The sequence below is a fragment of the Electrophorus electricus genome, chromosome 6, assembly GCF_041902795.1.
Source record: "Electrophorus electricus isolate QZ-2024a chromosome 6, ASM4190279v1, whole genome shotgun sequence".
Lineage (NCBI taxonomy): Eukaryota > Metazoa > Chordata > Actinopteri > Gymnotiformes > Gymnotidae > Electrophorus > Electrophorus electricus.
Window position 1 is genome coordinate 10,114,553 of NC_137502.1, and position 26,190 is coordinate 10,140,742.

Sequence of the window (26,190 nt, forward strand, 5' to 3'; positions counted from 1 at the left end):
TAAGAGAGGGATGAAGGAGTGCAAATAAGATGTGCAAAATTGGTGGTGTTGGCATCCCAGGTGCATAGGGTGTGTTGTCACAGGCAGAGAGGCTGAGGGGTGTGTGGGTGTGTGTGTGTGTGTGTGTGTATGACAGTGTGAGGGAGGCGCGAACCAAAATTCCCATGTGTAATGGATATGGGATAGTATATATTGTGGTATTTATATTTGGTGTTACATTTTGTGTGTGTGTGTGCTAGAATGTGGGAGAGAACGTAGGATGTTTTTGTCTGTCTTACCACAGGGAGGTTAAACTGATGCCCTGCTTATAAAAACAGCAATATTTGTGCTTTGAATGAGCACATCCAAGTCACTTGAAGTCAAATTAATAATGGGATAGAGATGTGTGCATATGTGAAAGCTGTCCAAAGTAACACCCCAAACTGTTCTTATCTTTGTGCAATGCATAGTCTGTATGAAAATACAAGCATGAACATAAACAAAGATAATTGTTCTGTAGAACATTGGTTCCTTTCTGTTACCATTTGCGTCTGTCATTCAGGATCTGACCTCTGCTCTGACCCGGAAGATAACCCTGAAGACGCCACTTATTTCCTCCCCCATGGGTACTGTGACTGAATCCTCCATGGCCATCGCTATGGCTGTGAGTATCCCCCACACACTCAAAACCATGAAGTCCTGTTGCTTTTCCATTTAGCTTTCTGTGATTTTGTATTACAGCTCATGGGCGGTATTGGGATCATCCATCACAATTGCACCCCAGAGTTCCAAGCAAATGAAGTCCGGAAAGTTAAGGTGTCAAACTTTCAGTGAATTGTCTTAATAGGAATATAATGAACAACACGTTGAACATGCAGATTTACACACAAGCTTCCCTGAGGCCTCTCATCAGCAGAGCAATATATGGTGTCATGGCAGAAATTCGAGCAGGGCTTCATCACGGATCCGGTGGTGATGAGTCCACAGCACACGGTCGGAGATGTGTTTGAGGCCAAGGTGCGACACGGCTTCTCTGGAATCCCTGTCACCGAAACCGGCAAGATGGGCAGCAAGCTTGTGGGAATCGTGACGTCACGAGACATTGACTTCCTCTCAGAGAAGGACTATGACCGGCTGTTGGAAGAGGTTTGTGATTCATCTTTGATTGTACATACAATATACAAAAGGTTTTTAAAAACACAAATGAATCACATATGACATACAATGCTTAAAAATATAGGTGGAATAGAACTATCATGAAATTGTGATATTTCTGTGTCAGTGTGTGAAAGAGGGCAATATATATATATATATATATATATATATATATATATATATATATATATATATATATATATATATATATATATATATAAAAATAAAAAATGTGTATATATATATGTGTGTGTGTGTGTGTGTGTGTGTGTGTATAAAATCACATTCTTTAAACTCACATCTTTTTGTGATTTATTTGTGATATTTGCCAGGCAATGACAAAGAGGGAAGATTTAGTGGTTGCACCAGCAGGTGTTACACTCAAAGAGGCCAATGACATCCTGCAGTGCAGCAAAAAAAGGTCTGATTCTTCATCTTTTCAGCTTGAGAAGTGAAACTGCTTCTAAAGGACTTTGAAAGGTTATTTTCACTTCTCCACTTCTTCTCTGAGTAACGGGTCGGTCGTGGGGACGCTTGTTGATTGCAGGTAAACTGCCCATTGTGAACGACAGTGATGAGCTGGTGGCTATAATTGCTCGCACTGATCTGAAGAAGAACAGAGACTACCCTCTGGCCTCTAAAGACTCCCGCAAACAGCTGCTGTGTGGCGCTGCCATCGTTACCCGTGAGGATGACAAGTACCGGCTGGACCTGCTCGTGCAGGCAGGAGTGGACGTGGTGGTGCTGGTAGGTCTTAAGGTCCTAAAGGGAGTGGGATTAGTCTCCATCCTGAGTATGGTGCCTGAATCAAATGACAAACTATTTTTGCTATGAGGCTGTGTAACACAGGACTGTGATTGGACATAGTGAATTTGGTCTGAAGGCTGTGTCTATTGTTTTAGGACTCATCTCAGGGAAACTCGGTGTTTCAGATCAGCATGATTAACTACATTAAACAGAAGTATCCTGAGCTCCAGGTGGTGGGGGGGAATGGTGAGTCACAGTTCTCACATTTGCTTGTTCTGTAAACTGAGAGGGTTGAGGTAGGTAAGAATTGATGGTGTTTGGTTCTTTTCATTTGTTGCTGTGTTCACTTTCATCCTTCTCTCTCGCTCTGTCTCTGTGTATGTCTGTGTAGTAGTGACAGCTGCTCAGACGAAGAATTTGATTGATGATGGTGTGGATGCTCTTAGAGTGTGGATGGGTTATCTTTGATAAGACATCGTATACCAGAAAATTGTTTAAAAGATGGTAATAGCCAAACCACCAGACATAATAGTGATGGATAAACAGCAGAAAAGAGTCATAGTGATGGATGTAGCAATCGCAAGAGATAGCAACATCAGCAACAAGGAACATGAGACGCTAAAAGAAGAGGAAACACTGGCTCTGGTAGCAATCAGGGCACCAGGGGTTTAGGGACGATGACCATCAAACTGGGAGAGTGGCTCCAGCAGATCCCAGGAACAACATCCGAGATCCTCATCCAGAAGAGTGCAGTCGATGGAACACTTGGGATACTATGCAGGCAAATGTATATATTGTAAATTCCTGTTCTTTTTTATCAACATTCTTAGAACATAATTACTGTTCTAAGTTTACAACATCTGGTCGAGGTTTTCGTTTATTCAAGATGCATCCTGTAGTGCCTTTTCACATTTTTGCACTATTTCTTTATTTTGAGTCAAATGTTTCAAATAAAATAATACAATCCACAAGGAAATGAAAACGAGAATTAAATCAAACTTATTGTTTCAGAAAGATTACTACTCATTCACACACCAGGACGCTACATCTTCTGGAGTATTATGCTCACGTTTCTAAACTTTTAAACATTATAATGTATTTCAGTTATGGAAATCAGTTAAACACTATAGGAAGGCCTACAACAGGAATGTACTACAAATACCTTCCTACTCCAGCACCCCTAATCGTCCACTCCCAATGGTGGGATATCCCTGAATAACAGTTGAATGCTATCTTTGCCTATATTTGCCTCTGTCTGTCTTTCAGGAGACTACAATATGAGAGTTACACACTAACATAAAAGATGAATAATGAATTAAGTAAATGCTGCACCGGCTAACATCTACTTTCTTCCCTGTTTTATTACCTGTATTATTATTTATAATATTTGTGAGCTGAAAACATGATATCCACCAAAAACATGATTCACTGACTCATGAACAATGTCAACAAATCTACACACACACACACACACACACACACACAGCAGGTGAGTTTTCTGTGGTGGCAGATGGGTCCAAGTGGGCTCATACTGGCCCTGCCCACATGTCGCCTCCTGCAGGTGTCAACCGTAGCCACTGTGCTCCATGTGCCCTTTCTCCTCTGCCACTGCTGGGAGAGGGCTCTGCCCACCCTCCTGACATGCTCCGCTACGCCTCCTGCATACCCCCTTTGTGCTTCAGACAGAGGCCAAAACCACTGGCTTTGCTGGTTCCAGGAACAGCCTGAGGTTGTCCAGGAGAGTGAAAGAATGCTATACCTTGCAAGGTATGATGGTCTTCATTGAAATGGGGGTTAAAAACATTTCAAGCCAGTGTTTTGTGCACTGACATCCCTCCTGCTACCGAAGGCCACCCGAGTGTTTCTTGTGTTTGTGAGTGTGAGGCAAAGGAGTGTGAAAGTGTTTGTGTGGATCAAGATGTAAATGCATGAAATGAAACGTACTGAGGCTATGTTTATTGTCACATATTTTATATCTAGAATGTTGGCCTACCTCCAAGTGAATTTGCACAAAGACCAAACATTTGTGTGGGGTGTTTGTTTGTGCATGTGAATATAGATGTGTGTAGTTCAATGGTGTATACATGTGTACATGTGAGTATGGATGTGTAAGTGTGAAAGATGTGTGTGTGTGTGTGTGTGTGTGTGTGAATTATATATTTGTTGGGGGCACATTCATATACTGCCACACTGCTATTCTCTCTGCTACTTTTTGTTTTTCAATTGGCGGAGTGGATTAGGGCCTGTCAGAGAGACTCTGAGAGATCTGGTGAGCCCTGATTGTGATTATTTTTGTTTCTCTCTCTCTCTCTTTGTGTGTGTGTGTTTGTGTGTGTGTCTCTTGTCAACACAGTGTGAATAATTTTGATTTTAATTGGTTCGTTGTCATGAAATTATCTCTCAACTCTCTCAACCGTCTAAATCACACGCGCACACACACAAACAGTTGACACCCCCCATCCTATAGTCCACATTCATTCATGAGAAACAGAAAATTTGAATTTGAAATTTATTGGATTGAATAACATAGATCCTTTTCTTTAGAACCATGCACAGCATGGACATGACAATGTTGTGCTAAATGGTGTGATCAAACCCTATCATCATCCTTCCCAGCAAAGCCCTGATCTACTCCTTCTGTAGTGAGCTAAACGCTATTAATAAACTCCCAAACTCCTCCAGTGCTCTCTCACCATTCTGAGCAGAGCCTGTGCCAGGCCTGCAATTTTATCAACTACATCACAGCTCTGTTTTCTCTCTTCCAAATGTGTAGAGAAAACACACACACACACACACACACACACGCGCGCGCGCGCTCTGTATTCTGACAGTCCCTGCAATGCTCCACTGTAATCCTCTTAGCCTGTAAGCGCTGGGCTCTCCCTGCAAACACACCCTAAACCCAGCACAGCATGGGACTATGTGGAAGACCACTTGCACAAACATCGACCGCACAGCTCCTTTTGCCTTTGCTTGCTATAGTTTCAACTGCTCGATGCACTGAAATGCCAAATACAGAGGCTAAAGCTCGAACACATGCGCCATGAACCAGCTGCACCCATTCCGAGGTAAATCAAATACACAGTTGCCAATGTTTAAAAAAGCTTTTTGAGCTTTTTACATTTTATTGATTTATTTTTTTTAAAGAACATGAGGACTTTTTCATTTTTATTTTTTCAGAATGCTAAATAGTAGTAGTCCCAGTAATTTTGTAGTTCCAGTAGTATCGTCATTCAGGTCTCCTTTATCAGGTTTTGGATGGATTGGTAGAAGTTCATATTGACTGGTTATAAACATAGTTCTGATGTAGTCAAGCACAGCGTCTGTCTCTTTGGCCAGTTGGTAATCATAGCCTTTTTATGTGCTCGGGAAACCTTTCTGCATACTACCGATTTCTTTAGCTGGTCCTCCTTGGGAAGTGTGTGGTCCCTTTGAGCAGTACAAAGCTTCCCCAGCCATGGCTCTCCCCATGCGCTGCTGCTTAGTTTTCTTCCCCACTACTTTGTCCCATAACGTCTTCAGGTTCTTTCTTTCACACTTTGGGTTTTGGTTTTCACTCTCTAGAGCCTCTCTTTCACTCTTCAGGTGTTGTCTTTCACTCTCAAGATTCTCTCTTTCACCCTTCAGGTGTTGTCTTTCTCTCTCCAGAGCCTCTCTTTCACTCTTCAGGTGTTGTCTTTCACGCTCTAGATCCTCTCTTTCACTCTTCAGGTGTTGTCTTTCACTCTCAAGATTCTCTCTTTCACCCTTCAGGTGTTGTCTTTCTCTCTCTAGAGCCTCTCTTTCACTCTTCAGGTGTTGTCTTTCACGCTCTAGATCCTCTCTTTCACTCTTCAGGTGTTGTCTTTCACTCTCAAGATTCTCTCTTTCACCCTTCAGGTGTTGTCTTTCACTCTCTAGATCCTCTCTTTCACTCTTCAGGTGCCATCTTTCACTCTGTTCATTTTTTGTCTCCTTCTGCTTCTCCTCCAACTCCTTCCCACTACATTCCTCCTCAAATTTTCCAATTTTAACACAGTGTCGTTTTCTAATTTCCTTCGTATCTACTCTGTCAGGTAGTTCTTGTTGCAATCTACTCATTGCTTTTTGTGTGTTCCTGTCCAACAAAATCTTCGTTTTCTTCTTCTTCGAAGATCTTCTGTGAGAGCAGCAGAACTGCATTTTGCTGCTGCAACCTCCCATTTCTGTCAACAGACTGACCAATTTTACCTTTGTCAAGCAGATTATAAGAATAGCTATTATGACAATGGTCAGTGATATTATGACATCACAGTTTTGGTTTTGTTGACAATTCCATTGTCATCACACAGAATAGAATAAACTATTGTGGGCTTGCTTTCTTTTCACTTTAGCCTTAATTAGATTAATTAGATTCATATGTTTGCTTTAGATTTGCCTTTTTACATTTTATTTATACCATGAAAAACAATACAGAAACAATTAAAGAAGTCAAAGCCTTTGTCACAGTCTCTCCAGACATGCCTTTCTCTGGTTGTCAAAAAGACAAAAGAGATGACTATGGACTACAGAAGGATGCAAATGCCTCACACCCCAATACATACAGTGAAGAGTGAGAACATACACTCTCTTAAAATCACAAACAATCTCTCATGGTCCCTGAGCACTTTTTCCTTAGTGAAGAAAGCTCTGCTTCCTGAGGAGACTGAAGAAGGACAGCATGTCCGTCATCCTGATCTGGTCTGCAACAGCATCATAGAGAGTGTCCCGACCTGCGCCATCGCTGTCTGGTACTGGCACTGCTCCCCCTGCTCTTTTGGATTGTTTAGTTGAATTTAGCAGTCTGCTCTCAAATTTTCTGTGCCTGTTTTCTGGGATTCTGAAATTCAGGCAATGTTTTTGTTGTTCTTCTGCAACACTATTAAAACTCTGAACTCCTCAAACTATTTTACTTCTCTAAGTAAATCTGTCACACATTTGTCTAGTACAGAATTATTAGATTTCTTTCTTTGACCATAAGCAAGATACACACATTTACTTTGCACATTTACATATTTCTTTGTCTGTTTCTCTCTATCGCTCTCCTTTTCTCAGAGAGTTGGATAAGAGATTAAGGACACTTCCTGAGGCAGAGAATGATTGGTCAGTAGTACATTAGAATGGCCCTACATACATTTCATCATTCCATATCTTTTCAGTGGTTATCAAAACCATTTATACACTTTTGCAGTTAAACAATGTTAAGATATTGATTAGTGTTTCAGTCAAATCAGTCTAACTCTGAAAGTATGTGTTTACCTTCCATATGAGACGCTATTTAAGACTACACACACATCAGATTTTGCAATGAAAATAAAAATGATAAAACAAACAAAGGGAAATAGTCTTTTTAACCTCTTGTTTGCTAGCAGAAAGCAAATAGAGCCTATAGGGATAAGAGAGAAAGAGAAAGAATGACATAAAAAATAAGAATGAGATAAAAAGAGATCCAGATACATGAAGCACATGTTGATGAGGGTTGGACTTGCAGAGGCCACATGGCAGTCACGTTAGAAGTGTTGATGCAGTAACTGCATCTGCAGCTAAACTAATGCTGCGTGCGTGTGTGTGTGTGCATGCGTGCGCGGGTCTGTGTATATGTGTATCTTTTTCCATTCTCCACCAAAAAGAGGCCAGGAGGCAATTGTCTCTCTAGAGATGTAACACACTTTCTGCAAACATATCATCAGATAATGGCAGAACACCTTACAACACACCAATGCATATCTGTTTACATATACAGTTGAATCATGAGAGATTATGCAAGGTGAGAATTATGATTTTAATGTCCTCTGGTTCTATGGCTTTTGATACAGCCTGTGCTAACTGAACATGGTTTTTCTTTTCTCCAAGACAATTGTGTCTCAGTTTTATTGCAGCTTAATGGTTTAATGCTTGGTTCCTAATATACATATACATATACATGCATGCACCCATACACACGTTTTTTCCTTGACAAGCTCTTATAGGCCTCTGGACTAATTAATCCCCAAGAAAAGTGAAATGACAAATATTTATATATATACACACACACAGCGCTTCACTTTTTCCACATTTTATGTTATGTTACAGCCTTATTCCAAATTGGATTAAAAAAATAATAATTCCCCTCAAACTCCTACACACAATACCCCATTATGACAAAGTGAAAAAATCTTTGTTTGGAGTTTTTGCAACTTTATTAAAAATAAAAAAACCAAAAATCACATGTACATAAGTATTCATAGCCTTTGCTCAATACTTGGTTGAAGCACCTTGGGCAGCAATTACAGCCTCAAATCTTTTTGAGTATGATGCTACAAGCTTGGCACACATATTTTTGGGCAGTTTCTCCCATTCTTCTTTGTAGAACCTCTCAAGCTCCATCAGGTTGGATGGGGCGCGCCGGGGTACAGCCATTTTCAGATCTCTCCAGAGATGTTCAGTTGGGTTCAAGTCTGGGCTCTGGCTAGGCCACTCAAGAACATTCACAGAGTTGTCCTGAAGCCAGTCCTTTATTCTCTTAGTTGTGTGGTTAGGGCCATAATAATCATAATAATTCACTAAAATGATTCATTATAGCTAATGTTTTGAAATAATGAAATCATAGTGTCTGTGATTTCTTTTTTGTGTAAAGTGTCAGACTTTGTTTTTACTAAGATGTTGGGCCCATCAGTACCACCCTAGCTGCTAAGAACTGCTACTTCCTTTACTGAGCCTGTATTCCTCTGTTCACCACACTGCACTCACACTCAATGTGCAACACAATTAATGTGTGAAGAATTGTGAGTTTACTCAAATCTAATGGCTTTAGTTCACTCATTACACTTTAGTAAATCTAAACTCCAATTTCTTTTTTCTACTGAAAAAGAGATGAGCAATAGCTAATAATTAGTAATAGCTACTCTGCAATCTGAAATGGTTTTTTGTTTGTTTGTTTGGCATACATATTACCTCTTGGATTTTAAAGTTCTTTGAATCACAAAGAAAAACAATACGAGACAGTATGATGCTGCAGTAATTTAATCAAAAGAACAAAATTGATTATTCAGAATAAATTAACAGACAGGAATTAGGTCAAACCTTCTAATCATGTTTTTGTCAAATGTAATACTGTATACATACTACATTAAAATGACAGAAAAAAGAAAAGTATAGGAAAATGCACTATTAAATGCACTATTATGAAGTTATGCATATTGGTCAGCATCATCCTCAGTTATAGCCTTCATCTCAGTTGCTGGTTTGTCTTCCTCCACCTTCTGAATTGGTTCCTTCATTGCATCTATTGCCTTCTTCAGATTGAGATTGTCCTTTTCACTCAGTGGGGCCAGTGCTGGGGTAAGGATTGTCTTGATTTGAGTTATTCTTTCCTCGCATCTGTTGTAAAACTCCTTCCTGTTTCTTGCTGCAAGGCTGTTGATACCATTTTGGGCAGATTCGCATTCCTTCCCTAACTTGTCAATCTCTGCAAGGAACTGAGGTGAGTTTGGATCCATGGTCATCAGTCTTCCCAGAGTACTGACATTGTTCATCAGGTACTGGACAGACACCTCAGTGTAAGTGGTAGACATCATGTTAACCAAATAGGCGTAGGCAGAAGCATTCAGAGCATTAGTGTAGATTTTGTCTTTGACAAACATGCTGTAGGTGTAGTTGTTCTCTACAGCTATTTCAACAGTCTGCTTAAAATGTTTAAGATTTTCACTAAGAGTGGTCTTAACAATGTTTGAAATGATCTGAAAGAAGTGCACCAGTTTCTCCCACTGTTCTTTCACCTGCCCCATGATTTCCAGGCCTTTCGCTAGCACCACAATTCTCTTGTTGAAGTCGATCTCCTTGAGATTATAATGTTTCAGCTCACTCACAATTTCAGCAAGAGCTTTTTTCTTCTGATCCAAGTTGTCCATAGTCTTCTCGTTCCGTTCATTTGCAATTTTTAGCTGGGTTTCAGCCATTTGTAGACGTAGATGAGATTGTTTTAAGTGCATCTGGACCACATCTGTATTTGCTGAGTCATAGATTTGCTGTTGACTTGACTCGGGGGGTGCTGTCAAGAAAGATGGCTGATTTGTAAAAGACTTGCTTTTGGAATAAAAGGCCATGGCCCTTACATTCAGTTCGTCAATGGCTTTAATAAGCTCCTCTGTTTTGGCATCATCACATTTCCCCTCTGGAGCATATTTACCTAGCTCTGTTAAAGTGGAGATACCCTTGTCACAGATGCCTAGTGCCTCGGATTTAATCGGGCATTCAGCTTCTTGCTGTATATCTCTGCTGACTTGCTGAAATAGTCCCACCAAGTAATCAGACTTTACCGTTTGCTTCTCCTGATCATACACCTCAGGCCAATTTATTTCCTTACCTTTGCAAAGTTCTTCCATTTTCTCAACCACTAGTAGAAATGTTATAGATTTAGGAAAATATGTTACTTGTTGCCAACATTTCATCCACGTTACTCTTCATTCCAGTGGCCATGTTTCTGTGGCTTTCAGGAGTGCCTTTTCAGTTTTTGATCACATGTGTTATGGCTTTTGGTGTAATAGTGTCCGCTGGAGATAGGTTTGGATAATTTGTCCTGGAAGAAATTCTGTTGCAAACGCACAGGCTATTGATATTGCTTGCTCTGACATACTTGATATTAGCTTCAGGCCAAAAAGGCCCCATCCACTTGGCAAATCTTTCATTGCTTGCTGGTAGGCCCTTCTGTCCTCAGCTAATCTTTCATTAGCCAGATTGAAAGCAGCCTCGGCCCTGTCGCTTGCCTCCTTAGCTTCAGCCCGTTTAATCTTTGCTATCTCAATGTTTTTCTTGATTTCTTCCATCTCCTCATCATGACTCTGTCTTGCATTCACCAAAGCCTCCACCAGTTCTTGCATCAGCTTGATGATATCTGAGAATTGTTTCTCAGTCATGATGGCCAGGTTTAAGCAGTCTGATGATATGTGCGCAATGTTCTGAAGCTCAGCTGGTAAGAAGGCTTGGACAAGACCATCATCCTCCTGTATTATGAGCCCAACTGAGTTTTTGATGTACTCTGGAACCTGTCCGGTGTACATACGAATTTGGTCCATGTTCTTGTGAGCAACATTAAAGGCTTGCCAGCAACCATTACATACTTGAAAGAGGCAGGCCCTAAAAGAATTGGGGTATCTGATGAATTTGAACCCATCTTTTGGTGGATTTTTATTGATGGAGAAGTCATCTGCAGCAGAAATGCGTACCAGCTGAGCCAGTAAATCGATGGAGACGGGTGCCGGCAATAGATACTGCTCCCAGTTAGCATAGGGCTGCATCAGCAGCATCATGTCATTTCTGTAATCCTGTGCTTTGGTGAAACTCTTAGTAGCTTGGTTGAGCTTTAACAGCGCCATTGTTTTCCCTAAAATAGAGTAAGGCAGAAAATTTGCGATAATAAGGCAATCAGGAGATTCAGCATTTATTATTTCTGTACTATAAAGCAGTTAGCACTAACAACAACAGCACCTGCAGTGTTTCATCCACTAAACAATTTCAGATTAGAACACATCATAAGTTACATGTGGTTGCTTAGTAGTTTTTTTTTCCTTCACAACAAGTGAAGTAAAATTAGTAGAAAGCAGAAAATAAAACTATTTTAACTACCCAACAATTTTACAAAATTAATACTCTTTGATTGATGAGCATTTAAATGCTTTTTTTTCATAAACATTGTTTTTCATAAACTTCATTATGGTGTAGACTTCAGCAAATTCACTATACAGTATATTTCATAAAAAAAGTTGATGAATGTAAACAGAAATTCATATTATGCAAACATAAACTCACAGAAATCTGTAGAGGATAGAATAGAACGGTTTGTACCTGAAGTACTGTGGATACCTCTTGAAGAAGTGAGTAGTTGAAGTAGTAGCCTACCAGACTAGATGCTGTTCTGCTCCAAAACAACAACTTTGATATCATCCTTTCATATTTGTCAGCAAAACAATATAACTTTGTCCTGCAAACATATGCAATCTGAGTTGTAATTCTGAATTCTACAGAACAGCTTTACTTCCTATAACTACTGAAATGTCTTTATTTTTCGTGTCTTTATTTGGATCCCCATTAGCTGAGGTAGCAGCTGCTCTTCCTGGGCTCCACCAACAAAACTGTGTACTCCCATGATCATAGTTGGTAACTTGTTCCATACTGTGGTGACCAAGACAATACAGATCTGCACGCTGCACCTGTTTTGGGTTTTGGTTTAACTAACCTGCCTGGCAGTGTGACTATGTTGAGCTCTCGCATAATTTATATTGTGTTTACTATCACAGATATTCCTAAAGACGCCCATTAGACCGCAGGCCAGCCTCTCCTGAGCTCTGAGGCATGAGAGAGGCATGCTCGCTCTCCTTACTGACAGGGCAGTGTGAGGCTTGCAGATTCATTCTCAGCTAACCAGAGCTTAGACAGCTCTTTCCTGACAGCTCCCCTGGGAAACACCACAATGAAAGCATCTAGGGGAGGAGAAACTGCTGTTTTACCATAGACTAAACCCATATATACTTTGTTTTGTTAATAACAAATGCCACAGTAAAGTCAAGTAATACGATTCCGACCATCATTTTCTTGTAAAAATATCTTGTCGATCATTTTTGTCAGTGCTGTGCACGTAGAATGATCTGCTTTATAGGCATGCTTGAAATCAACGATTCATTAAGTGAAAAATAGTAGATTATATGCTCAAGAACAACTTTTTCCATTAGGTTGCTCAATACAAAAGAAACTAATTCCAGGCAAAACGCACCATTCTAAATTTGATAATAATAGCCCAAAAGTAACACCAGCAACCTTTGAAAGGATGATCAATACAATGTTTGATAATAATAATAATAATAATAATAATAATAATAAGAAGAAGAAGAAGAAGAAGAAGAAGAAGAAGAAGAAGAAGAAGAAGAAGAAGAAGAAGAATTTTATTCTAATTAAGAAATTACGGGCATTTCTTGTTACCCAATGACACTTTACAAGTTCATACAATATAAAAAAGGTCAAATAAAATATAAAGAAGATTCAAATATATAAATAAGATAACAGGATGGAGTAAAACTGGTTAAAAAATAGACATAACATTGATGCAAGTGCATACTATAGTAACCAATTAAAGGTTGAAATGATCTCAGACAAAGAGATGAGTTATGAAATTCTTGTAAATGAGCAGCTGGAGGAAGAAGCCTTGGGTCTGCAGCTCCAGAAACGCCAATAGTGCAGAATGTGATGTGAGGGACAGAGAGCAGATGAGTGTCAGAGGGATGGAGACAGAGTGAAGGAAAAGACATATGAGGAACACCAGAAAGGGATGGACAGGTCAGACCATGAGGGCAAAAACCAAGAGAAGGATTTTGTACTGCACACAGCCACGAACAGGAACCCAGTGTAAATGTTTGAGTGTAGTAGTTATATGTTCCCTTAAGCTGGTGTGTGTTCGAACTCCAGCAGCCATTTTCTGAATGTTCTGCAGCTTCTTTAACCTACAGACAGGAAGCCCATAAAGAACAACACTGCAGCAGTCTAATCAACATCGCACAGCACTGTATTAGCCTAATCAGCATCACACAGTGCTGCAGTAGTCTAACTGGTATCATACAGAACTGCAGTAGTCTAGCTGGCATCACACAGCACTTCAGTAGTCTAATTAGCATCACAGAGCACTTCAGTAGTCTAATTAGCATCGCACAGTGCTGCAGTAGTATAATCATCATCAAAAATGCATAAATAAGAAACCTTGTATCAAAATTTGCATGCCTATATCCTTACACATAGATATATTTGCTGACTATTACGCCATTGTAACATTTTTTAAACAAATTAATTGCAATAACTAAACAATTGAATAATTTAAATTTAATGTCTCTTATACAATCATAAAGCTGACTAAGGCTGACAACCAATCAATAGGAGAACTTCTACCTTAAAGGATTAGTGTGACGGTTGAGTCTAAGGCATTGTGGGAATTGGAGAAATAATTGAATCATGTAGGTGTAACATAATGAAGAGAGGATAATTTAATAAAACATAGAAGGCTAAGGTTAGTCTAATTTTAATTGGCCCAGGCCATTCACTACCACTAAATGACTAAATAGGGATGTTGTGCCCTCTAGTGGGTGAGTCAGAGATAATTATGCAACAAAAATACTTGTGAAGTCTGGTATGCTTTATCATTAAAGTTGCTATAAGATCTTTTTTGGAAACACTTTGACTAAACTGTTTTATGTATTTGTAGCTACCAATAAACCTCTCTTGTAGGAGGATATATTCTGTATCTGTTAATTCTATGTGTACATTCAGCACATGGAATCTGCCAACATCCATTCCTGCATGTTCTTTCAGGATCAAGGCCTCTGGAATGGTGACTGATGTAGCAGAGCACCTAGGCAACTTTCAGTATGTGATAAAAATGAAAAATAATATTGAACAAGCTGGTATGCATGCACACATGTGCACACACAAGCAGACCTTTCTTAACCTCTACTCTTGCCAAGCCCAGTTCACCTGTTTCTTACAGTTTATGGAAGTTACTGTTTCTCCTTTCAATGTTCCTGTTATTAAAGACACATTTGTTACATATGTTTAATGTTCATAGGAATCATTATTTGTGACTTAATATTTTAATTTCAAAGAGCTGGACAAAGACTTTGAATTCCTCTGAACAGTACATGGAGATCAGATTACATCTCAGTAAGATGCATGATGAGATCTTGTACTGCAGCTTGTGTTCATTGTAGTTTTCCATGGAATGACCATGAGATTTGCACTAAATAGATGCCAGTCAGTTCAGTCAGCAATATATATTGCTAAAAAGATTCCCCTATGTTCTAACAGGCAAAACCTGTATGTCTAGGTTGGATGTAATCATTGAATTAGAACTGAAATTTAATTAATTAGTAAGATGCACAAAATATGGTTGTTTTTGATTGTGTAATGTTTTCCTTTTCCACATATGCCTTTCAGCACTTTAGTTCTGTTTAGTGGTTTATATTTCAGTGGAAACAGGTCCTTACATATTCCGCAGAAAGCAAAAAATAAAAACAACTAAACAACTACCAACTAATAAAGATGTCAAGTTGAACATGGAAAGTCTTGTTTTGTTTATTCATCTGTTGTTGTGGTTTCTCTTTATGCCGTTCTGTTGATTTGTATCCACTTCATGGCAGGTTGAAAATGATTTGATTCTGTGAGACATTTGGAGGAAGTGTGAGTACAGAAAAAAGCATGTAACTGAAGCATGACATTCTTTAATAGGCTGTATCACTTTTTCTTCTGTGAGTCTGTGAGGACCTCATAAAGCATGGCTTGTGGCAAGTGGGTTAGTACAAGGGTAAATATGGGATAGGAGTGTCAGACGAGAGGCTGATGCCTCTTGCCATGAAGCAGACCCTCCAGCAGATCAGAGTGCTCCTGGACTGGGACAGTGGTCTGATCTCCTTCTTTGATCCTCTCAACAACAGATATGTGCACACCTTCAGACAAACATTCACCAAGCAAGCCTATCCATACTTCTATAATGTTTGTCCTGCTATGAGGGTGTTACCAGAATAGGCTGCAACCACTAAGGACATTATGCTAGTGTAATGGAAAAAAGGAACCTAGTCTATTGAAAATGAACACATTTCTACTTGATCATCATTTCAACAAGGGTGCACCGTGAGATAACATTTATTATGGTAATTATGGATGGCCTTTTCACACTTGGCCAAAGTTTTTGCTTTCGGCTCAGTTTTCCATTGCTCTGAGGTTGTCTGCTTGAAGCATTCAAACCTAGTTTAAAGGTAATCAGACTTTCTTTTGTTTCCTGTGATCATATACCTTCAATCATTTAATGTGATAATGCTATTTCTATTTAGGAGTTATTTTCCTTGTGCACGCAGATGCATGCAATTGAGAAACCATTGTTTAGTGAAAAGAATCAAATTTGTTGGCAACTTCCTGGATTTTCATTTATTTGCAATTTTCCTCAGAACTGTTGTGAGAATACACACTCACTGATAAGCAAATATAAAAGGTTTATTGTAGATATTTCCTGTCCACTAGACACCTCCAATGTTTGCTGTCTAGCAAATGTCAGCTGGGTTTACTAGTTTCTGGGAAAACCCATATTATGTGTATCACCTTCAAGGTAACCTTTATAATCTCTGGACCTTTAGCTTTGCTGTTGATTTTCTCAAATACCCCAATATGGTCTTATGTAGCATTAATGCATGCTTTAAAATCTTCTAAGCCAAGTGAAAAGCACTCAGGTATTTACTCTTAAGTGCTGGTCATACTGCTGTTTTACTGTGATGTTTTCAGTGTTGTGTAATTACTGAATAGGGCTTAAATAAAACCATTGTCATTGTAAGAAGGCTCAGCAGCAGTACTCATCTACTGAAAAAACAAGATGTGGGTTCAGATGAATCTACTTCCCTTTTCATGTACAATGAAAAACATCAGTTTTTCAAATGCTAGGATATATTTTGTCTACAAACACATTTCTATTTATGGTCTTTCTTATCTTTTATAGCATCAAGGGTTCTTTGGAAGGTCAGCAGAAAATGGAAGAGAGGAAGGTGTGTGTGAGTGAATGCTTGTGTGTAATGCCGTTTTCTATGTTGAGTGTAGCTCTATGATCTACTCTGGACAGCTGAAGTTTGAGAAGAGGACCATGTCTGCTCAGGTGGAGGGGGGTGTTCATGGCCTGCACTCGTAAGTCTTCGTCCTCTCTGCTCACTAAACTCCTACTACCGAATCCATCATGCTCAGTGGCTCTTTTAGGGAACACTCCATCAACTGTCAAGCAGTGCCACAAAAGCATTCAGGGACTGGAAAATAACCTGTGTGTGTCTGTTCTCACAGTTTGCAGGCACAGTGTTATGAATAATAATACACAGTAATAGACCCCTGCTGATCTCCACTGAAATCTGAATGGACATGAAGCTGACAATTTATTTATGAATAATTAATTCAGATAAATTGTGGGTTTCTAATAGATAACAGGGTCATGACATAATGAGTAATGCCTCTATAGATTTCTATTCATGTCTTCAAGTAATCAAGTAAGAGACTGTTTTTGTTCGTTTTGTGGATCATGGATCACAATGACTTAAATAGCCTAAAGAAGCAGTATTTGCAAACTGTCCATATTACATATTACACCTGCACTGTACATTCTGTAGATTGTGTACATATATACCCAACCATATACATTGTACATTGTGTATATAATCATAATATACATATATTGTACATACATTGTTAATATATTTTGTACATACATAGAGTATATATATTTATCTTGCATATATATATTTTTCTCTATGCACCCCTGTTTCCTTTCCTCAGTTTGGACACAGCACTCTCCACCATTTCACTGCGAGTTATACTGTGTATGACTATGTATGTGAGGAATAAACCGAACTTGAACTTGAACTTGAACAATGACAAAGAGGGAAGATTTAGTGGTTGCACCAGCAGGTGTTACACTCAAAGAGGCCAATGACATCCTGCAGTGCAGCAAAAAAAGGTCTGATTCTTCATCTTTTCAGCTTGAGAAGTGAAACTGCTTCTAAAGGACTTTGAAAGGTTATTTTCACTTCTCCACTTCTTCTCTGAGTAACGGGTCGGTCGTGGGGACGCTTGTTGATTGCAGGTAAACTGCCCATTGTGAACGACAGTGATGAGCTGGTGGCTATAATTGCTCGCACTGATCTGAAGAAGAACAGAGACTACCCTCTGGCCTCTAAAGACTCCCGCAAACAGCTGCTGTGTGGCGCTGCCATCGTTACCCGTGAGGATGACAAGTACCGGCTGGACCTGCTCGTGCAGGCAGGAGTGGACGTGGTGGTGCTGGTAGGTCTTAAGGTCCTAAAGGGAGTGGGATTAGTCTCCATCCTGAGTATGGTGCCTGAATCAAATGACAAACTATTTTTGCTATGAGGCTGTGTAACACAGGACTGTGATTGGACATAGTGAATTTGGTCTGAAGGCTGTGTCTATTGTTTTAGGACTCATCTGAGGGAAACTCAGTGTTTCAGATCAGCATGATTAACTACATTAAACAGAAGTATCCTGAGCTCCAGGTGGTGGGGGGGAATGGTGAGTCACAGTTCTCACATTTGCTTGTTCTGTAAACTGAGAGGGTTGAGGTAGGTAAGAATTGATGGTGTTTGGTTCTTTTCATTTGTTGCTGTGTTCACTTTCATCCTTCTCTCTCGCTCTGTCTCTGTGTATGTCTGTGTAGTAGTGACAGCTGCTCAGACGAAGAATTTGATTGGTGATGGTGTGGATGCTCTTAGAGTGGGGATGGGTTATACTTGATAAGACATCGTATACCACAAAATTGTTTAAAAGATGGTAATAGCTAAACCACCAGACATAATAGTGATGGATAAACAGCAGAAAAGAGTCATAGTGACGGATGTAGCAATCGCAAGAGATAGCAACATCAGCAACAAGGAACATGAGACGCTAAAAGAAGAGGAAACACTGGCTCTGGTAGCAATCAGAGCACCAGGGGTTTAGGGACGATGACCATCAAACTGGGAGAGTGGCTCCAGCAGATCCCAGGAACAACATCCGAGATCCTCATCCAGAAGAGTGCAGTCGATGGAACACTTGGGATACTATGCAGGAAAATGTATATATTGTAAATTCCTGTTCTTTTTTATCAACATTCTTAGAACATAATTACTGTTCTAAGTTTACAACATCTGGGCGAGGTTTTCGTTTATTCAAGATGCATCCTGTAGTGCCTTTTCACATTTTTGCACTATTTCTTTATTTTGAGTCAAATGTTTCAAATAAAATAATACAATCCACAAGGAAATGAAAACGAGAATTAAATCAAACTTATTGTTTCAGAAAGATTACTACTCATTCACACACCAGGACGCTACATCTTCTGGAGTATTATGCTCACGTTTCTAAACTTTTAAACATTATAATGTATTTCAGTTATGGAAATCAGTTAAACACTATAGGAAGGCCTACAACAGGAATGTACTACAAATACCTTCCTACTCCAGCACCCCTAATCGTCCACTCCCAATGGTGGGATATCGCTGAATAACAGTTGAATGCTATCGTTGCCTATATTTGCCTCTGTCTGTCTTTCAGGAGACTACAATATGAGAGTTACACACTAACATAAAAGAACGAATAATGAATTAAGTAAATGCTGCACTGGCTAACATCTACTTTCTTCCCTGTTTTATTACCTGTATTATTATTTATATTATTTGTGAGCTGAAAACATGATATCCACCAAAAACATGATTCACTGACTCATGAACAATGTCAACAAATCTACACGCACACACACAAACACACACACACACACAGCAGGTGGGTTTTCTGTAGTGGCAGATGGGTCCAAGTGGGCTCATACTGGCCCTGCCCACATGTCGCCTCCTGCAGGTGTCAACCGTAGCCACTGTGCTCCATGTGCCCTTTCTCCTCTGCCACTGCTGGGAGAGGGCTCTGCCCAACCTCCTGACATGCTCCGCTACGCCTCCGGCATACGCCCATTGTGCTTCAGACAGAGGCCAAAACCACTGGCTTTGCTGGTTCCAGGAACAGCCTGAGGTTGTCCAGGAGAGTGAAAGAATGGTATACCTTGCAAGGTATGATGGTCTTCATTGAAATGGGGGTTAAAAACATTTCAAGTCAGTGTTTTGTGCACTGACATCCCTCCTGCTACCGAAGACCACCCGAGTGTTTCTTGTGTTTGTAAGTGTGAGGCAAAGGAGTGTGAAAGTGTTTGGATCAAGATGTAAATGCATGAAATGAAACGTACTGAGGCTATGTTTATTGTCACATATTTTATATCTAGAATGTTGGCCTACCTCCAAGTGAATTTGCACAAAGATCAAACATTTGTGTGGGGTGTTTGTTTGTGCATGTGAATATAGATGTGTGTAGTTCAATGGTGTATACATGTGTACATGTGAGTATGGATGTGTAAGTGTGAAAGATGTGTGTGTGTGTGTGTGTGTGTGTGAATTATATATTTGTTGGGGGCACATTCATATACTGCCACACTGCTATTCTCTCTGCTACTTTCTGTTTTTCAATTGGCGGAGTGGATTAGGGCCTGTCAGAGAGACTCTGAGAGATCTGGTGAGCCCTGATTGTGATTCTTTTTGTTTCTCTCTCTCTCTCTTTGTGTGTGTGTGTTTGTGTGTGTGTCTCTTGTCAACACAGTGTGAATAATTTTGATTTTAATTGGTTCGTTGTCATGACATTATCTCTCAACTCTCTCAACCGTCTAAATCACACGCGCACACACACAAACAGTTGACACCCCCCATCCTATAGTCCACATTCATTCATGAGAAACAGAAAATTTCAATTTGAAATTTATTGGATTGAATAACAAAGATCCTTTTCTTTAGAACCATGCACAGCATGGACATGACAATGTTGTGCTAAATGGTGTGATCAAACCCTATCATCATCCTTCCCAGCAAAGCCCTGATCTACTCCTTCTGTAGTGAGCTAAACGCTATTAATAAACTCCCAAACTCCTCCAGTGCTCTCTCACCATTCTGAGCAGAGCCTGTGCCAGGCCTGCAATTTTATCAACTACATCACAGCTGTTTTCTCTCTTCCAAATGTGTAGAGAAAACACACACACACACACACGCGCGCGCGCGCTCTGTATTCTGACAGTCCCTGCAATGCTCCACTGTAATCCTCTTAGCCTGTAAGCGCTGGGCTCTCCCTGCAAACACACCCTAAACCCAGCACAGCATGGGACTATGTGGAAGACCACTTGCACAAACATCGACCGCACAGCTCCTTTTGCCTTTGCTTGCTATAGTTTCAACTGCTCGATGCACTGAAATGCCAAATACAGAGGCTAAAGCTCGAACACATGCGCCATGAACCAGCTGCACCCATTCCGAGGTAAATCAAATACACAGTTGCCAATGTTTAAAAAAGCTTTTTGAGCTTTTTACATTTTATTGATTTATTTTTTTTAAAGAACATGAGGACTTTTTCATTTTTATTTTTTCAGAATGTTAAATAGTAGTAGTCCCAGTAATTTTGTAGTTCCAGTAGTATCGTCATTCAGGTCTCCTTTATCAGGTTTTGGATGGATTGGTAGAAGTTCATATTGACTGGTTATAAACATAGTTCTGATGTAGTCAAGCACAGCGTCTGTCTCTTTGGCCAGTTGGTAATCATAGCCTGTTTATGTGCTCGGGAAACCTTTCTGCATACTACCGATTTCTTTAGCTGGTCCTCCTTGGGAAGTGTGTGGTCCCTTTGAGCAGTACAAAGCTTCCAAAGCCATGGCTCTCCCCATGCGCTGCTGCTTAGTTTTCTTCCCCACTACTTTGTCCCATAACGTCTTCAGGTTCTTTCTTTCACACTTTGGGTTTTGGTTTTCACTCTCTAGAGCCTCTCTTTCACTCTTCAGGTGTTGTCTTTCACTCTCAAGATTCTCTCTTTCACCCTTCAGGTGTTGTCTTTCTCTCTCCAGAGCCTCTCTTTCACTCTTCAGGTGTTGTCTTTCACGCTCTAGATCCTCTCTTTCACTCTTCAGGTGTTGTCTTTCACTCTCAAGATTCTCTCTTTCACCCTTCAGGTGTTGTCTTTCTCTCTCTAGAGCCTCTCTTTCACTCTTCAGGTGTTGTCTTTCACGCTCTAGATCCTCTCTTTCACTCTTCAGGTGTTGTCTTTCACTCTCAAGATTCTCTCTTTCACCCTTCAGGTGTTGTCTTTCACTCTCTACATCCTCTCTTTCACTCTTCAGGTGCCATCTTTCACTCTGTTCATTTTTTGTCTCCTTCTGCTTCTCCTCCAACTCCTTCCCACTACATTCCTCCTCAAATTTTCCAATTTTAACACAGTGTCGTTTTCTAATTTCCTTCGTATCTACTCTGTCAGGTAGTTCTTGTTGCAATCTACTCATTGCTTTTTGTGTGTTCCTGTCCAACAAAATCTTCGAAGATCTTCTGTGAGAGCAGCAGAACTGCATTTTGCTGCTGCAACCTCCCATTTCTGTCAACAGACTGACCAATTTTACCTTTGTCAAGCAGATTATAAGAATAGCTATTATGACAATGGTTCCATGTGACATCACAGTTTTGGTTTTGTTGACAATTCCATTGTCATCACACAGAATAGAATAAACTATTGTGGGCTTGCTTTCTTTTCACTTTAGCCTTAATTAGATTAATTAGATTCATATGTTTGCTTTAGATTTGCCTTTTTACATTTTATTTATACCATGAAAAACAATACAGAAATAATTAAAGAAGTCAAAGCCTTTGTCACAGTCTCTCCAGACATGCCTTTCTCTGGTTGTCAAAAAGACAAAAGAGATGACTATGGACTACAGAAGGATGCAAATGCCTCACACCCCAATACATACAGTGAAGAGTGAGAACATACACTCTCTTAAAATCACAAACAATCTCTCATGGTCCCTGAGCACTTTTTCCTTAGTGAAGAAAGCTCTGCTTCCTGAGGAGACTGAAGAAGGACAGCATGTCCGTCATCCTGATCTGGTCTGCAACAGCATCATAGAGAGTGTCCCGACCTGCGCCATCGCTGTCTGGTACTGGCACTGCTCCCCCTGCTCTTTTGGATTGTTTAGTTGAATTTAGCAGTCTGCTCTCAAATTTTCTGTGCCTGTTTTCTGGGATTCTGAAATTCAGGCAATGTTTTTGTTGTTCTTCTGCAACACTATTAAAACTCTGAACTCCTCAAACTATTTTACTTCTCTAAGTAAATCTGTCACACATTTGTCTAGTACAGAATTATTAGATTTCTTTCTTTGACCATAAGCAAGATACACACATTTACTTTGCACATTTACATATTTCTTTGTCTGTTTCTCTCTATCGCTCTCCTTTTCTCAGAGAGTTGGATAAGAGATTAAGGACACTTCCTGAGGCAGAGAATGATTGGTCAGTAGTACATTAGAATGGCCCTACATACATTTCATCATTCCATATCTTTTCAGTGGTTATCAAAACCATTTATACACTTTTGCAGTTAAACAATGTTAAGATATTGATTAGTGTTTCAGTCAAATCAGTCTAACTCTGAAAGTGTTTACCTTCCATATGAGACGCTATTTAAGACTACACACACATCAGATTTTGCAATGAAAATAAAAATGATAAAACAAACAAAGGGAAATAGTCTTTTTAACCTCTTGTTTGCTAGCAGAAAGCAAATAGGGCCTATAGGGATAAGAGAGAAAGAGAAAGAATGACATAAAATATAAGAATGAGATAAAAAGAGATCCAGATACATGAAGCACATGTTAATGAGGGTTGGACTTGCAGAGGCCACATGGCAGTCACGTTAGAAGTGTTGATGCAGTAACTGCATCTGCAGCTAAACTAATGCTGCGTGCGTGTGTGTGTGTGCATGCGTGCGCGGGTCTGTGTATATGTGTATCTTTTTCCATTCTCCACCAAAAAGAGGCCAGGAGGCAATTGTCTCTCTAGAGATGTAACACACTTTCTGCAAACATATCATCAGATAATGGCAGAACACCTTACAACACACCAATGCATATCTGTTTACATATACAGTTGAATCATGAGAGATTATGCAAGGTGAGAATTATGATTTTAATGTCCTCTGGTTCTATGGCTTTTGATACAGCCTGTGCTAACTGAACATGGTTTTTCTTTTCTCCAAGACAATTGTGTCTCAGTTTTATTGCAGCTTAATGGTTTAATGCTTGGTTCCTAATATACATATACATATACATGCATGCACCCATACACACGTTTTTTCCTTGACAAGCTCTTATAGGCCTCTGGACTAATTAATCCCCAAGAAAAGTGAAATGACAAATATTTATATATATACACACACACAGCGCTTCACTTTTTCCACATTTTATGTTATGTTACAGCCTTATTCCAAATTGGATTAAAAAAAAAAAAATTCCCCTCAAACTCCTACACACAATACCCCATTATGACAAAGTGAAAAAATCTTTGTTTGGAGTTTTTGCAACTTTATTAAAAATAAAAAAACCAAAAATCACATGTACATAAGTATTCATAGCCTTTGCTCAATACTTGGTTGAAGCACCTTGGGCAGCAATTACAGCCTCAAATCTTTTTGAGTATGATGCTACAAGCTTGGCACACATATTTTTGGGCAGTTTCTCCCATTCTTCTTTGTAGAACCTCTCAAGCTCCATCAGGTTGGATGGGGCGCGCCGGGGTACAGACATTTTCAGATCTCTCCAGAGATGTTCAGTTGGGTTCAAGTCTGGGCTCTGGCTAGGCCACTCAAGAACATTCACAGAGTTGTCCTGAAGCCAGTCCTTTATTATCTTAGTTGTGTGGTTAGGGCCATTGTCCTGTTGGATGAACCTTCACCCTGGTCCAGAGCACTCTGGAGCAGGTTTTCTTCAAGGATGTCTCTGTATGTTGCTGCATTCATCTTTCCCTGACTAGTCTCCCAGTTCCTGCTGCCAAAAAACAACCCCACAGCATGATGCTGCCACCAGCATGCTTCACTGTAGGGATGGTATTGGCCAGGTGCTGAGCGGTGCCTGGTTTCCTCCAGACATGATGCTTGGCATTCAGGCCAAAGAGTTGAATCTTTGTTTCATCAGACCAGAGAATTTTGTTTCTCATGGTCTGAGAGTCCTTCAGGTGCCTTTTGGCAAACTCCAAGCAGGCTGTCTTATGCCTTTTACTGAGGAGTGGCTTCCGTCTGGCCACTCTACCATACAGGCCTGATTGGTGGAGTGCTGCAGGAATGGTTGTCCTTCTGGAAGGTTCTCCTCTCTCCACAGAGCAATGCTAAAGCTCTGTCAGAGTGACCCTTGGGTTCTTGGTCACCTCCCTGACTAAGGCCCTTCTACCCCGATCACTCAGATTGGCTGGGCGGCCAGCTCTAGGAAGAGTCCTGGTGGTTCCAAACTTCTTCCATTTACGGATGATGGAAGCCACTGTGCTCATTGGGACCTTCAATGCTGCAGAAATTTTTCTGTACCCTTCCCCCGATCTGTGCCTCGATACAATCCTGTCTCAGTAGTCTACAAAGAATTCCTTGGACTTCATGGCTTGGTTTGTGCTCTGACATGTACTGTCAACTATGGGACCTTATATAGACAGGTGTGTGCCTTTACAAAGCATGTCCAATCAACTGGATTTACCACAGGTGGACTCCAATCAAGTTGTTGAAACAACTGAAGGATGATCAGTGGAAACAAGATGCACATGAGCTCAATTTTGAGTGTCATGGTAAAGGCTGTGACTACTTATGTGCATGTGATTTTTTTGTTTTTTTTATTTTTAATAAATTTGTTACAATTCCAAACAAACTTTTTTTACTTTGTCATTATGGGGTATTGTGTGTAGAATTTTGAGGGGGAAAAAAATAATTTAATCCAATTTGGAATAAGGCTGAAACATAACAAAATGTGGAAAAAGTGAAGCACTGTGAATACTTTCTGGATGCACTGTATATATATATATATATATATATATATATATATATATATATATATATATATATATATATATAGAGAGAGAGAGAGAGAGAGAGAGAGAGAGAGAGAGAGAGAGAGTGTTTATTATAATGGCTTTGTTTGCATACATGGATGTCCTTACTTGAGCAGTCATAATTCATAATCATAATAATTCACTAAAATGATTCATTATAGCTAATGTTTTGAAATAATGAAATCATAGTGTCTGTGATTTCTTTTTTGTGTAAAGTGTCAGACTTTGTTTTTACTAAGATGTTGGGCCCATCAGTACCACCCTAGCTGCTAAGAACTGCTACTTCCTTTACTGAGCCTGTATTCCTCTGTTCACCACACTGCACTCACACTCAATGTGCAACACAATTAATGTGTGAAGAATTGTGAGTTTACTCAAATCTAATGGCTTTAGTTCACTCATTACACTTTAGTAAATCTAAACTCCAATTTCTTTTTTCTACTGAAAAAGAGATGAGCAATAGCTAATAATTAGTAATAGCTACTCTGCAATCTGAAATGGTTTTTTGTTTGTTTGTTTGGCATACATATTACCTCTTGGATTTTAAAGTTCTTTGAATCACAAAGAAAAACAATACGAGACAGTATGATGCTGCAGTAATTTAATCAAAAGAACAAAATTGATTATTCAGAATAAATTAACAGACAGGAATTAGGTCAAACCTTCTAATCATGTTTTTGTCAAATGTAATACTGTATACATACTACATTAAAATGACAGAAAAAAGAAAAGAAAAGTATAGGAAAATGCACTATTAAATGCACTATTATGAAGTTATGCATATTGGTCAGCATCATCCTCAGTTATAGCCTTCATCTCAGTTGCTGGTTTGTCTTCCTCCACC

The 26,190-nt window shown here is 39.7% G+C and overlaps 1 protein-coding gene across 1 annotated transcript in view; it reads left to right on the top strand.

The window, feature by feature from the left end:
• The first annotated feature begins 555 nt into the window (after window positions 1-555).
• LOC145658470 (inosine-5'-monophosphate dehydrogenase 1a-like) overlaps window positions 556-26,190 on the top strand; it is a 42,403-nt gene continuing 16,768 nt past the window's right edge. The window contains exons 1-4 of the mRNA XM_081715356.1: window positions 556-795; window positions 919-1,125; window positions 1,467-1,552; window positions 1,680-1,881. Of these exons, the coding sequence (XP_081571482.1) occupies window positions 724-795; window positions 919-1,125; window positions 1,467-1,552; window positions 1,680-1,881 (567 nt within the window). The 5' untranslated portion in view covers window positions 556-723. The remainder of the gene's footprint in view (window positions 796-918; window positions 1,126-1,466; window positions 1,553-1,679; window positions 1,882-26,190) is intronic.